At 60.0% G+C, this 15,291-nt stretch overlaps 1 protein-coding gene across 8 annotated transcripts in view; it reads right to left on the bottom strand.

Moving 5' to 3' along the window:
- The window catches only part of CHL1 (cell adhesion molecule L1 like), a 162,018-nt gene that overhangs the window by 28,526 nt on the left and 118,201 nt on the right, over positions 1 to 15,291 (bottom strand). For all 8 annotated transcript variants that reach the window (XM_066244613.1, XM_066244612.1, XM_066244611.1 and 5 more), the window contains 5 exons: positions 12,586 to 12,717; positions 9,136 to 9,276; positions 8,741 to 8,852; positions 6,758 to 6,924; positions 3,853 to 4,018 (listed from right to left, as the gene is read on the bottom strand). In XM_066244613.1, the coding sequence (XP_066100710.1) occupies positions 3,853 to 4,018; positions 6,758 to 6,924; positions 8,741 to 8,852; positions 9,136 to 9,276; positions 12,586 to 12,717 (718 nt within the window). The remainder of the gene's footprint in view (positions 1 to 3,852; positions 4,019 to 6,757; positions 6,925 to 8,740; positions 8,853 to 9,135; positions 9,277 to 12,585; positions 12,718 to 15,291) is intronic.

Genomic DNA, 15,291 nt, shown 5'->3' with positions numbered 1-15,291 from the left:
TCTCCCCGCTGTGGGCAGTGTGACCTCGTCCTGCTGTCTGATTACGGGCACAGGGGCCACTGTCTCCCCACTGTGGGCAGTGTGACCTCGTCCTGCTGTCTGATTACGGGCACAGGGACACTGTTTCCCCGCTGTGGGCAGTGTGACCTCGTCCTGCTGTCTGATTACGGGGACAGGGACCACTGTTTCCCCGCTGTGGGCAGTGTGACCTCGTCCTGCTGTCTGATTACAGGGACAGGGACACTGTTTCCCCGCTGTGGGCAGTGTGACCTCGTCCTGCTGTCTGATTACGGGCACAGGGGCCACTGTCTCCCCGGGCAGTATGACCTCGTCCTGCTGTCTGATTACAGTGACAGGGGCCACTGTCTCCCCGCTGTGGGCAGTGTGACCTCGTCCTGCTGTCTGATTACAGGGACAGGGGCCACTGTCTCCCCGCTGTGGGCAGTATGACCTCGTCCTGCTGTCTGATTACAGGGACAGGGGCCACTGTCTCCCCGCTGTGGGCAGTGTGACCTCGTCCTGCTGTCTGATTACAGGGACAGGGACACTGTTTCCCCGCTGTGGGCAGTGTGACCTCGTCCTGCTGTCTGATTACAGGGACAGGGACCACTGTCTCCCCGCTGTGGGCAGTGAGACCTCGTCCTGCTGTCTGATTACGGGCACAGGGACCACTGTCTCCCCGCTGTGGGCAGTGTGACCTCGTCCTGCTGTCTGATTACAGGTGCACAGGGACCACTGTTTCCCCGCTGTGGGCAGTGTGACCTCGTCCTGCTGTCTGATTACGGGCACAGGGGCCACTGTCTCCCCGCTGTGGGCAGTGTGACCTCGTCCTGCTATCTGATTACGGGCACAGGGGCCACTGTCTCCCCGCTGTGGGCAGTGTGACCTCGTCCTGCTGTCTGATTACGGACACAGGGACCACTGTTTCCCCGCTGTGGGCAGTATGACCTCGTCCTGCTGTCTGATTACAGGGACAGGGGCCACTGTCTCCCCGCTGTGGGCAGTGTGACCTCGTCCTGCTGTCTGATTACAGGGACAGGGACCACTGTCTCCCCGCTGTGGGCAGTGTGACCTCGTCCTGCTGTCTGATTACGGACACAGGGACCACTGTTTCCCCGCTGTGGGCAGTATGACCTCGTCCTGCTGTCTGATTACAGGGACAGGGGCCACTGTCTCCCCGCTGTGGGCAGTGTGACCTCGTCCTGCTGTCTGATTACAGGGACAGGGACCACTGTCTCCCCGCTGTGGGCAGTGTGACCTCGTCCTGCTGTCTGATTACAGGGACAGGGGCCACTGTCTCCCCGCTGTGGGCAGTGTGACCTCGTCCTGCTGTCTGATTACAGGGACAGGGACACTGTTTCCCCGCTGTGGGCAGTGTGACCTCGTCCTGCTGTCTGATTACAGGGACAGGGACCACTGTCTCCCCGCTTTGGGCAGTGTGACCTCGTCCTGCTGTCTGATTACGGGGACAGGGACCACTGTTTCCCCGCTGTGGGCAGTATGACCTCGTCCTGCTGTCTGATTACAGGGACAGGGGCCACTGTCTCCCCGCTGTGGGCAGTGTGACCTCGTCCTGCTGTCTGATTACGGGCACAAGGGCCACTGTCTCCCCGCTGTGGGCAGTGTGACCTCGTCCTGCTGTCTGATTACGGGCACAGGGGCCACTGTCTCCCCACTGTGGGCAGTGTGACCTCGTCCTGCTGTCTGATTACGGGCACAGGGACACTGTTTCCCCGCTGTGGGCAGTGTGACCTCGTCCTGCTGTCTGATTACGGGGACAGGGACCACTGTTTCCCCGCTGTGGGCAGTGTGACCTCGTCCTGCTGTCTGATTACAGGGACAGGGACACTGTTTCCCCGCTGTGGGCAGTGTGACCTCGTCCTGCTGTCTGATTACGGGCACAGGGACCACTGTTTCCCTGCTGTGGGCAGTGTGACCTCGTCCTGCTGTCTGATTACGGGCACAGGGGACACTGTTTCCCCGCTGTGGGCAGTGTGACCTCGTCCTGCTGTCTGATTACGGACACAGGGACCACTGTCTCCCCGCTGTGGGCAGTGTGACCTCGTCCTGCTGTCTGATTACGGGGACAGGGACACTGTTTCCCCGCTGTGGGCAGTGTGACCTCGTCCTGCTGTCTGATTACGGGGACAGGGACACTGTCTCCCCGCTGTGGGCAGTGTGACCTCGTCCTGCTGTCTGATTACAGGGACAGGGACACTGTTTCCCCGCTGTGGGCAGTGTGACCTCGTCCTGCTGTCTGATTACGGGCACAGGGGCCACTGTCTCCCCACTGTGGGCAGTGTGACCTCATCCTGCTGTCTGATTACGGGCACGGGGGACACTGTCTCCCCGCTGTGGGCAGTGTGACCTCGTCCTGCTATCTGATTACGGGCACAGGGGACAGTTTCCCCGCTGTGGGCAGTGTGACCTCGTCCTGCTGTCTGATTACGGGCACAGGGACACTGTTTCCCCGCTGTGGGCAGTGTGACCTCGTCCTGCTGTCTGATTACGGGCACAGGGACACTGTTTCCCCGCTGTGGGCAGTGTGACCTCGTCCTGCTGTCTGATTACAGGGACAGGGACCACTGTTTCCCCGCTGCAGGCAGTGTGACCTCGTCCTGCTGTCTGATTACAGGGACAGGGACCACTGTTTCCCCGCTGCAGGCAGTGTGACCTCGTCCTGCTGTCTGATTACAGGCACAGGGACCACTGTCTCCCCACTGTGGGCAGTGTGACCTTGTCCTGCTGTCTGATTACGGACACAGGGACACTGTTTCCTGCTGCAGGTAGTGTGACCTCGTCCTGCTGTCTGATTATGGGCACAGGGACCACTGTTTCCCTGCTGTGGGCAGTGTGACCTCGTCCTGCTGTCTGATTACGGGCACAGGGACACTGTTTCCCCGCTGTGGGCAGTGTGACCTCGTCCTGCTCTCTGATTACGGGCACAGGGACACTGTTTCCCCGCTGTGGGCAGTGTGACCTCGTCCTGCTGTCTGATTACGGGCACAGGGACACTGTTTCCCCGCTGTGGGCAGTGTGACCTCGTCCTGCTGTCTGATTACAGGGACAAGGCCACTGTTTCCCCACGAGCGGCTGACCGGCTTGCCTGTCGCTGCCGCCAATTTCCCGGTCAGCACTCACCGCGGTTCTCGTGGTAAACCTCTGACGGAAGGTCATCCCACTGTCCTTCCTGGTCACGTGTCCATTCGGGACGCTATCAAGGTACCGCTCACACTGACCCCCCGAACCCCGTGTTTCTCGGAGCCCCTGCACACGGGCCGGGAGGGGCAAACATGAGGAGGTTTCTTACGGGAATGGCTCCTGGTAAGACCCACGTTGGGCCAGGGAGACGGGCCCCTGAGGGCTGCAGGTGAAGGGAACGGTCACCGTCCCCTTGGGCAGCGTGAGGGGATGAGGCGTGGTAGGGGCTGGACTCACAGGAGCCCCGGAGGGGTGGGGTGGCTGCGAAGACAGCAGGGGTCCCCACGTCTGCATGTCACCTGACTGCCAGGTGACTGAGAACCAGAAAGCCTAGAAGCAGCCCTTCCGAGGGTCTGTCCTCGGCCGTCCCCACAGTCTCGTGAGCCCCCCAAGTCAACGAGCCTCGGACACCGGATGAGACTCCGGTTCACACGCAGCGAGGATGGTGCACCTGGTATGGAAGTCCATCACGGAGACAGGAAGGTAAACACGTGAGTGGACAGTGAGGCAGATCCCTGAGGGTCCGTCGAGACCCTGGGGTCTGGACCCTGCAGTCCGACCCTGAAGACTGCGGTGGACGGACCTGTGTGTCGGAACCCCGAGTCACACCGCGGGCTCCGCCCGTTCCGGTCACATGCGCTCCCTACCCACCTGCCGTCCTCTGAGCCGCCGGCCCCCAGGACCTCGCCGTCCTTGCTCCAGGACAACCGCAGGCTCTGCCTCAGGTGCGGGTCACACTGGCTCTCACAGTGCAGCTGCAGGGCGTGCGACTTGGGGACGCGCGGGGCCCTCGGAGAGATGTGAAGTGTGGTGGCATCTGTTCACACCAAACAGAGACGCAGGTTAGAGAGTCGGGACACGCCCTCCTCGCTGCCGAGGGCCTGCAGCTCAGTCAGCCCCAGTGGTCAACTCAGCAGCCAAACCCTCATGGGATTCCGGCCACACAGGAACACCCTGAGGGCAAGGTTGACCACCGTCCCCTTTCCACCCCGGCCGGGGCCGCTGACCGATTCCTGGAGAAGCATTCGCTCCAGCTCAGCAGTTCCCCTACTTCCTGGGCTCGGGGTGTAAGGGGTGCGAGCAAACAGGACAGGACTGTAATTCCTGCTGCTTTCGGACACGGGAGCCGATGTGAGGCAGTCCTGCTCCCTGGACGGACCCCAGGGTCTGACGGAGCTGCAGACAGGGGTACTCAGCGCACGCCGAGTGGGTTACAGGGAGTGACATTTATCTAGAAGTGCAATGGTGGGTGAATGAGGTGAAGGCATGGAGGACAGACGGACAGCGAGAGGACTGACACAGGACACAATGCACGGCGCAGGGGAGCCCCTCGGGAGCCCTGCACGAGCTGCGTCTGGTGCCAGGCGGGGACTGGAAACATCGTGGTGGGAGGAACCCTCCATGAAGCACATGAGTCTCTAACCCTCTAACCGACGTGCCGGGCTCCTGAACCGAATGTAACATTGTCACTGTGGTTGCAACACAATGTTACACAGTAACACGGGAGGAGGGAAGTGGGTGTAGGTCCAGCTCGGAGAGACCGGCCGCGTATCGACCATTGTTGAAGCTGGGTGACCAGGAACAAGATTATCTGAATCACCCTAAATACGTTTGACCAAAGTTAAAGTTCCATATAGCTTTTGGCACTTTTTTTTAAAGAAAAGTAAATCAGTCGTAACCATAATATGAAGCTCAAATACTGGCACTCTGGTTTTCTTGAAAAACGTTTGGTTACAGTTGTTTTAAAACACGTAATTCTTACTCTCAGAGGCCATATGTAAGGGACATACTTCTCCGCACGGTGGCACTTGGTGACCCTCTTGGAGGCCACCCATGTCTCACGAGGTGACCTATAATTCCAGTTATGTTCTAATATTCACTAAATAAGTGTTGCTTAAGGAACTAATTAAAAGATAAAAGTGTTAGTGTTAATCGATTTGATTGGTTTGGGTAGCACAGGCTTGACCGTCTCTCTGGCCACCGGCTGGGCCAAGGTCCACCATGGGCCAGCACGGAGGCGGGACGTGAGGAATGTGGTCACGTGACTCCTGAGCTTCGCGCTCGCTGACTGAGCCGGGCTGAGTTGCCCGCCCTCGATACGGGCTGGCTTTATAAAGCCTAAGAGGGGTCCGCCTCACGACGGCAAAGGGCATCTTGAAAACTGCAGGTGACCCTTGGCAATGCAGAGGGACAGCAGAGAGCGGCAGATGTCACAGGAGAGTATCTGTGTAATTTTAAAGGGCAGCCCACCGGGCTGGCCTGAGCCACTTAGGACAGAGAATGTCACAGACACAATGCATGACACACCGGAGGCACAGCAAAGAAAACAGAACGAAAGAAGAAAGGAAGGAAGAAGGGAGGGAAGGAAGGAAGGAAGGAGGGAGGGAGGGAGGGAGGGAAGAAAGGAAGGAAGGAAAGAAGGAAGGAGGGAGGAAGGAAGGGGGGAAGGGAGGGAGGGGGAGGGAGGGAGGGAGGGAGGGAGGAAAGGAAGGAAGGGAATGAGGGAGGAAGGAAGGAAGAAAGGAGGGAGGAGGGAGGGGGAGGGAGGGAGGGAAGGAAAGAGGGAGGGAAAGAAGGAAGGAAGGAAGGAGAGGGAGGGAGGGAGGGAAGGAAAGAAGGAAAGAGGGAGGGAGGAAGGGTATGTGTAGGGGGGAGGGAGAGAGAGAGAGAACTGTCAAGTTATCAGTGAAAACAGATGGTGAACAAAATGCACGCCCCGACCTTGGTAAGCAGTGGCCGGTAAGAGGTCATCATACTGACACATTGCAAAAAGAACAAAAACTTCCCCTCCCCACACATACAGTAGGATCTTTCTTTCTTTAATGTTTTTCCCCCAAAAAAATTCTCTGAGCAATTTTAAAATCAAAGTATCCATGAAACCCAGAGGACTATTAATGGCGTCCCGGGACTCTGTCCTAAAGAGGGCCAGCCGTCTCTGCATCAGAGAGAGGAGCAGGCCTCCCCACCCTGCCCTGCCCTGGTCTCTGGGAGGCTGAGCTTTTATCAGTTCATTTGTGAAGTTTTTAAAGCTCAAAGGGCTGCTGACCTGTCACAGTGGCTGACCTGTCACAGTGGCTGGGCTGTCACAGTGGCTGGGCTGTCACAGTGGCTGGGCTGTCACAGTGGCTGACCTGTCACAGTGGCTGAGCTGTCACAGTGGCTGACCTGTCACAGTGGCTGGGCTGTCACAGTGGCTGACCTGTCACAGTGGCTGAGCTGTCACAGTGGCTGACCTGTCACAGTGGCTGGGCTGTCACAGTGGCTATCGCCCTACAACGTACTGTAGTGACAGAAATGCCTGAGGGCACACTCAGACCCTGCCAGGCCACACAGAACACCCAGCTCCCTCTTCCGTGGTATAAACTAGCCACGGACACGTCGCCGGCGTGTGCTGGGACTCTCACGATGGCCTTGGGGACAAGCCAGCCGCTACGGCTCTGCAAACATCGCGCAGAACTTGAGCGAGGGCTCCGAGGACAGACGCATCCCGTCTGGGAAGCGGAGGACCCGGGGAGCCCACGTGAACTCAGGCAGCGCGAGGACAAAAGGAAATTACTTCGCACGTCCAGGTTGGCGGTGACGGCGGTCTTGCCCTGGGCGTTCTCCACCCAGCAGGAGTAGGAGCCGGCATCCGTCTCCGAGGCCCTGAGGATCTGCAGGGTGCCGTTCTTGTACTGCTGGTACCGCTGGCCCTCCAGGGGCTTGGCCTCGTCCACCTTTTGCCTGTGGACGCAACGGCCAGGGTCAGCGCAGGCTGCGGCCGCCGGGCACGCGCTGAAGCCCCGCGGCTCGTCCCTTCTCCGGAGCTTCCCGGGCTCCTGGGACGTCCCCCCGGGGCTCACAGGCGGTTGTCACCGTCTGCTCTGCCCCCATGCACGGTGCCGGGAGGACTCGGGCCCACACCCCCTGCGTCTGCCCTATTTCTCCACGCGGTCAGAACCGTTTTGCCCCCAAGTTTAATAACTATTCTTGGGCTCACAGATGCTGAGCTCCTCAGTTCATCATTGCCTCAGGGTCTGAAGGGAGAAAGCTCGGGCTGAACGAGATCATGATGCTTCGGCCCCTCCCGCTCTGCTGGCAGCTCACTGGTCATCGGAGAGGTGACAGGCCCGGGAGGCTTCCCTGTCCTGTGGGGACTCCATCCACCCTGGTGAACCCCAAGTCACTCTCCTCTACAAGCACCCGTATTCTAGCACCGGCATCCACAGCGAGAGGCAACAGGGCTCAACTTGTACGGAACAGACTCCCGCTGCCCCCCCAGGACGCACGGGGCCGGCAGGTGCCCCCCCAGGACGCACGGGGCCGGCAGGTGCCCCCCCAGGACGCACGGGGCCGGCAGGTGCCCCCCCAGGACTCACGGGGCCGGCAGGTGCAGGGAGGGAGGCCGGGCCCCCGCAGCAGAGGGTAAGAGGCTGCCAGAGTACCTCAGTCACCAAGATAATATCTCAGTCACCAATATCTTGCCTGACCAGAGGGTGGCACAGTGGATAGAGCGTCGGAATGGGACGCAGAGGACCCAGATTCAAAACCCCGAAGTCGCCGGCTTGAGTGTGGGCTCATCTGGTTTGAGCAAAGCTCACCAGCTTGGACCTAAGGTCACCGGCTCGAGAAAGGGGTCACTCTGTCTGCTGTAGCCCCACGGTCAAGGCACATATGAGAAAGCAATCAGTGAACAACTAAGGTATTGCAACAAAAAACTAATGATTGATGCTTCTCATCTCTCTCCGTTCCTGTCTGTCTGTCCCTGTCTATCCCTCTTTCTGACTCTCTCTCTGTAAAAAAATAAAAAATAAAAAATAAATAAATAAAACATGTCTTCTTTAAAAAGAGGGAAAAAAAACTAAGTTGCTACAATTAAGAATTGATGCTTCTCATCCCTCTCCCTTCCTGTCTGTCTGTCTCTCTCTCTCTCTCTCTCTCTCACACACACACACACACACACACAGATGAAAATCTTCATGGAGTGCTTTTAAAATAAAAAGAAACAACACAATAAAAATGTATGATGAAAACATCCCAGAGTTTACATGAAGGCAGGCTGTGACCCCGCCTCGCCGGCCGCCCTGGACCTCAGCCCTCAGGGACAGAGGAGCACTCTACGTGTGCCCAGGAAGTGAGCCCACCGGTCAGACCTACGCCACAAGGTGGGCGGACGGGCCGCAGCAGCGACACGGCGACAGGGAACTGAGGCTGGTGCCGACATCGTCAGCCCGTGCTGGGGACGGAACGCAGGCTGAGAGAATGACTCAGACGTCCTCTACGACAATAAAGCGAAACACCGCTCCGTCTGCAAGCGGGTTTTCCCGGTCACTTCCGTTCCCTGTGGGCAGCCATGGCTCCCCAGGAGTCCACGAGGGAGGGGACCCCACAGGCTTGCCCGCGGTCCCGGGAGGGGGTGGCGGCCGAGTGGCCACCCTGCGTCTCCGTGGCGCACGGGAGCAGCCAGCCACAGAGAGGCGGCGGCCTGACCAGGGACAGAGGAAGGAACGAGGGAGAAGCCGCCGCTGACGCTCCCTTCAGGGAACGGGCGCCCGCTCACCAGGACACCGAGGCCTCGGGGGAGGCGAAGTACAGGCAGTGCAGGAGGGCGCTGGACCCGACCACAGCCGCGTAGCTCTCCCCGTCCTCCGTCTGGATCAGGGGCCGGACGTCTGTCGGAACAACCACACCAGGAGCTCTGAGCTTTCGCGAGAGAAACGTCCCCTGGGCCGCCGCGCGGGGGAGGAAGGGACAGCGATGATCTCAGACCCCAGACCCTGTTCTCCCGTCACAAGAGCATCCGAGAACAAGACGCATTGGAAAGGGCGCTGTTCCCATCAAGCCTGAGCCCGGACGGAAGGGGCAAGGGGCTCCGACTGCAACGTGCTGCTGAGCCTGGACCTTGCCCCTGCCCCCTGGGCGTGGCCGCGACCGGCCTCCCGTGGGGACACTTACCGACCACATCGATGTTGGCGTTGGCCAGGATGGTCCCGTGCACGTTGGAGGCCTCGCACTGGTACACGGCCGTGTGGTTGGGCTGCAGGTTCGTGAAACTCACCTCCCCGGGGGTGAGGACGTCGCCGGTGAGCGGGTTTTCTGCCAGAGAGGAACGCACGTCAGTGGGATGAAAAACAGGACCTGAAATGTTCACGGACCATCGATGGGGCCTGCCTTGCGGGATTTATATTTTAAGAGCGGCGTAGGATGAAGAAGGGGTTGCTGCCCCGGCTCTTCAGACTCTCCCAGCATCGCCCGGGGGCTGGGATTGGTGGGCCGCCTCCCCTCGTGGCCTGGGTCCCATCGCCCGGGGGCTGGGGATGGTGGGCCGCCCCCCCTCGGGGTCTCAGGTCCCATCGCCCGGGGGCTGGGGATGGTGGGCCGCCCCCCCTCGGGGTCTCAGGTCCCTCACATAACATTTCCTGTCACAGTGTCGGTTGCCTCCTCTTGGAGGTAATCGACTCTCCACAGTCACACCCCTGGGAAGACCCACTGTCCCATGCAGCTATGGACGGGTGTCACCTCTCCCGTGAATGCGGGTCCTAGCATGGCCCAGCCCCCAGCTCAGGTCAGCCAGCCAGTCCCCAGCCCACCCCTGCGGGCCGCTGCCCAGCCCTGGTCCTCTGCGCCCCTTCTGCTGGACGCTGCCCATTGGCACAGTCCCTTTAGTCCGTTAACAGCCTCGGACACACGGCTCTCCCACCACACATTCCCTTCCAGAGACTTCCGCACACGGGCCAGCTTTCCTGTCTAACAGCCTCTCTCCCTCCCTCCCAAGTACCATTCTGGGAGCATATTTTGGAATTGCTGGTATTGAACACCCTGGTGCATTGATTCGGACTCAAAGGCCTCTGTGGGTGTCACCTCCTTCACACTCTCAGAGCCTGCCGGCTCAGCCCCACCGCGGCCACTGCGTAGGTGGGCACCGCGGAGGTGGGCACCGGGGAACGGGCACCGCGGAGGTGGAAGGCTGCAGTCGGCGATGGCGGGGACACGGCCCACGGCCAGGCCACGTTGCTGGTTCCAGGCCCCAGCGCACATCTGACCCTGGCCCTGCCCACATTCTGACCCTGGCCCCGCCCACGTCTGACCCTGGCCCCGCCCACGTTTGACCCTGGCCCGCGCACCTTCTGAGCTTGGCCCCGCCCACCTTCTGGCCCTGGCCCCACCCACATCTGACCCTGGCCCCGCCTACATTCTGACCCTGGCCCACCCACGTCTGACCCTGGCCCCGCCCACAACTGACCCTGGCCCCGCCCACATCTGACCCTGGTCCACCCACGTTCTGACCCTGGCCCCGGCCCTGCCCACATTCTGACCCTGGCCCCGCCCACGTCTGACCCTGGCCCCGCCCACGTCTGACCCTGGCCCCGCCCACGTCTGACCTTGGCCCACCCACGTCTGACCTTGGCCCACCCACGTCTGGTCCTGGGCCCCAGCCGCGTGGGCGAGCTCAGGGCAGAGAGGCTCAGCTTTTCCGCATAAACGACGTGACAAGCGTCCAGTCCCCTGGTTTCCTTGTACTGACCGTGTCTCCACGACACAGAGCGGGGGCTGCCGCTGAGATCCGAGTCATAGGAAACACCGGCTCTTCCACGTAAAAATGTGTCTCTGCCTCTTCTCCCCCCTGGGGGTCAGGAGCGAACATGTGTTCACACCGGACCATGAGCTCACGGGGTCGGGGCCCGTCCATGTGTCCGGCCTGCGTCCCCAGCACATGAACAGCGGCCATCAGAGGCGGCAGGCAGTCACCACCTCCTGGCTGCCTGAGAAGCATGTCGGGTGGGGGCCCTGCATTCCTGCGAGGTCCCTGTGGCAGGCAGGTGACAGCCCCCCCCAGGCAGGTGACAGCTCCCCCCCAGGCAGGTGACAGCCCCCCCAGGCAGGTGACAGCTCCCCCCTCCCGAAGACCTCCCATCCTCAGCTCTGCAGCTTGCGATCTTGTCACCTCACGTGGCAAAGGGACTTGACAGCCGTGATTAAGGGCAAGCACGGTGACGCGTGGGGAATTTACCCGGGTTATCCAATGTCCCAGGGTACCCAGTGTCATTACTAAACTCCTCGGAACGAAAGTGACCCTCTTGGCTGTGGCCGGCCCAGAGTGGGGACCACGGGAGGGTGTCAGAGACCAGGGGGCGCAGGATCGCTGGTTTAAAGAACAGAGGGAAGACTATACTTTCAGGGATCATTTCTATAGTTTGTTAAAGAACAGAGGGAGGGGCCCCGAGGCAAGGAGTGCAGGTGCCCCCGGGGGCTGAGGGGGGAGGAGGGGAGCCCCCTCGAGAGCCCTGTGGAGCCGAGTGTCACAGAGCTGAGAACGATGAGTGTGCGCGTGTGAGTCACTAAACCCGCAGCGTCTCTCACGGCAACAACAGGACGCTCACAGCCCTGCCCGGGGGGAGGGGGGGTCATCGCCGCCGTCTCAGGAGGGAGCAGGTGGGCGGCTCTTCCAAGTCCTCCGAGCCCCGCACGAAAAACGCTGTGAAGCCGGGTCTGACCCCGCCCTGCTGTCCTGCGCCCAACGCCGCGTCCTGCAGCCTCCGGGTGGGACTGTCACCCCAAGGTCCCCTTGGACGCTCTGCGCCCAACGCTGCGTCCTGCAGCCTCCGGGTGGGACTGTCACCCCGAGGTCTCCTCGCCCGCTCTGCGCCAGGCACACGCACTAACACAGAACTTCAGGGGTCGGGAGACCAGGGCCTCAAGTGTGAGATGGGAAACAGGACCTCCGGGAGGGACGTGGCGGGATCTGCGGAGCACAGCCTGGGGGAGGCGCGCCCCGGAAGGTCCTGAGAGCCGCCCCCCTCCCTGGGCGCCGAGCAAAGCACAGCGGTCCTGACACACGCGGTCCGTGGTCAGTGCAAGGGCAGCAGGCACTAGAGTGGCAGACGCGGCGGCCGGGACAGTCATTCCCTGCCGGTTCCCCTCGGGGCCGCAGACGCCCCCCCTGCAAACCACAGAATGAAGACTTCTCTGCGGGCTCACGAGGAGGTCGGGGAGCTGCTACCAAGCGTGTGAGGAAGGTGAGGCCCCTAAGCAGTGACCAGGGTCGTTCTGAGCTCAGTGCAGTGTGATGGATAAAGCACGTGTCATTCTACAACTGTGAACTCAAGGAGACGCCAGGCCCCCCCCCCGACCCCCGCCATCAGACACGGGGTCCATGGGCGTCACGGCCACGGCCTGCCCGCAAGGACCGCGGTGGGAGCAGCCCCGGCTTGCGCTCCAAACACGAGGTGTCCACTCCCAGGACCCCGGGCTGTGGGCACACGTTACGTCCAGCCCTGACCTCCTCGGCCGCCCACAACCCTGCCGGCCCGGCCGCCTCCCGGCTCCGCCGTGACCCACGCCCGGCCGCGACCCAGCCCAGAGAGCGCCCCTCCTCCACGCCCTCCCCGCCACACCCGCACTTACCCTCAATCGGGGAGCTGTTGACCCGCCACCGGATGGTGGGGGCCGGGTCTCCCTCCGCCTCGCACAGCAGGATGCCGCTGGACCCCGTGCTGTACACGGCGCTCTGGGGCTTCCTGGTCCAGTGCGGGGGCTCTGGGGACAGAGTCAGGGCTCCTCAGAGACGGCCCAGGGCAGGGGGTCCCCCAAACGTCACAGCCTGCACTTCTGCGACGCACCAGCAGGTGGCAGACACAACACGGTTTCTCGGCAGTGTAAGGACAGGGTGTGCGTGTGTGCGTGTGTGTGTGTGTGTGCATGTATGTGCGTGTACGTGCACACACACGGATGAGAAATTCAACATACTAAGGCTAGGCGCCGGCGAGCACGCCTCGGCTGCCCCAGTGCCCATCTCCGTCCCCGGAAACGGGAGGAGGGACAGCAGATGGCGTGTTGCTGAGCGCTGGCCGCAGCCCACTCCAAGCAGCAGCAGGGAATTCAAAAACGCTGACGTTAAAACACAAACAAACGAAAAACACTTCTATAATAAAATTAAAACGTTCGGCACTTATTTTAAATATTTCTTCATGGATGACTCTAGAGCATTTTTATATCTGTAACTACAGCTCTCTCGTTCTCTAGGAAAGAATCAGACGTGTTATTTCCTAAAGAGGGTGTTTTATTTTGTTTCTTTCTTTCTTTTCTGGAAGAGGCGCAGCATCAGCGTTTTTCCCTGAGAACAACGGAGAAGGGGACCCGTTTCCCCTCGCGTCCCTCTCGGTCGCCCGCTCGACCGCGGTGATTCCAAGTGGGTTCGGTGCGGAGGGAGACGTGTTCCTTCGGTGCAGACGTGACTGTCATGTTTTGTCACCGTGGGTTCATCACCGTGTCAGGAGCGCGTGAGGGATTTAGACTCAAGTGTGGCTGGTTTGGGTAATCTGATTTCTGAGAAAATTGCACATCCCCGCAGGTAGTAATTCCCGGAGTTGAGGGGTTATCTCCCAGACACACCGTGGATTTCATGTTAGAGAGGCGGAGTGCCTGCGGTACACGGATATGCAAGATGAAAAACGTCACTTAACCGTCATCTCACAGCAAAGGAGGAAGATAAAGGATCACGTGAAGAGACAGTGCTTCTTAATTCACCGGGAGACCCGCAGAATATATCATACAAAGAACCCGCCCAGTTCAAGTCCCAGCAAGAGAAGTGCTTTTGTATTTACTCCACAGGGTGTGGGCTTCGCTCTGAAATCCCGGGTTACTTACCTGTGTCCATCATTTACAACCTGTACATACTTAAAGTGCAATAGTCGCATTAGAGACTGCATCTCACTCTGCGGGGAAGGGCTTTCTTTTATACACACACACACACACACACACACATATATATATATTTTACAGATGTCTGTATGTAATTCTTGATAGTACTGGGATTTATTTTTTTTGTCTTTTCATAAAACCACATTAAAATCAAATACTTGAGTTAAAGTTTGACAAGCATGAAAATTATTCTATTTTCAACTGGAATCGTTCAGAGCAGGTGAGAACAGAGACCGTGACATCCTCCGTCCACCACGGCGACTGGCGTTAACAACAGCGCGTGTCGTATGTTTGAGAGCCGCAAAGAGGGACATTCTGAAAGGTTCTCATCACACGAGAAACACCTGCCGCCCTGGCTGGTGATGGGCGTTGACTAGAATGACTGGCGTGACCAAAGCACACGGATGCAAATGCCAACCATCCCGCTGCACACGGGCGGCTGCCCGGCTGGACGTCCACGGTGATCGCGCAGTAAAGATGATAACGTGAAGGAGATTATGTCCTGACGGCCTCTCCCCACGTCCGTCTCGCGTCGTGAAAATCGAGATTCCTATTTCTCTTCTCATCCTCCGCATCCTGTTTGCTTCTGGGCGTCTGGCTTAAATAACATCTGGAACGGTCATGGCGGAAAGGGGGCTGACGTGGGCACCCCATCCAGCCCTTTCCCCCCGCAGACGGAGGACCGGATGGAGCTTTGAGATGTCACCTGACCCAGCCAGGTGCTCCAGGGAGAGGAGCCCCGCCTCCTGTTCCTCCTCCCTGCGCACCTGCAGAGAGACCCATGGGGGGGGACAACGTGGAGCGGCCAGAGCAAGCGCGGCAGTGATCCTAATTCGTCAGCGGTGGTGATCCTAATTCGTCACCGTTCTGAGAGCCTGGACTGCCGAGAGGGACCAAGCCAACTTAATCCACCTTCTCTCCCTTTCTGCTTCCAAACCCAAGTTCCCCATCTCCGGTTGGCTCAGGGAGTGCACATTCGCCAGGAATCCTCGCTAGACTTCCGGGAGCCCTTCCTCGCCGCCTTCCCTGCAGTGGCTTAGACCTTCTGATGCGTCTCATCTTCTCCCCCCAGCTTCTCCTGGAGACGGACGCTGGTCCCGAGTCAGGCAGACGTGGCCGCGGGGTTTGAGAAAGACTCCAAGTCTGTCTTGCTCAGGAACCGAGACTCCTGCCTGGGTCCCGGTGAGAGCCACCCCAACATGCATCATCTCTAGAGACCCAGGGAGCAACCCTCCCCTCCCGGGGTCTCCTACGCTTGGCTTCGTGAGAAAAGGACACGTGGGGAGTAATGCTGAGTTGAGCTGAACCGATCGAGCCTGAGACTCCGGTGAGAAAGGCTCAGGGAGGGAAGAAGTGGCCCCGGCCGGGAGAGAGTCACCTGTCAGCTCACCGAGGACCCTGCAGTGACAG

The sequence above is a fragment of the Saccopteryx bilineata genome, chromosome 10 (assembly GCF_036850765.1).
Source record: "Saccopteryx bilineata isolate mSacBil1 chromosome 10, mSacBil1_pri_phased_curated, whole genome shotgun sequence".
NCBI lineage: Eukaryota > Metazoa > Chordata > Mammalia > Chiroptera > Emballonuridae > Saccopteryx > Saccopteryx bilineata.
Note: the sequence above shows the minus strand (reverse complement) of the source record. Positions and strands in the feature narration are given on the sequence as shown.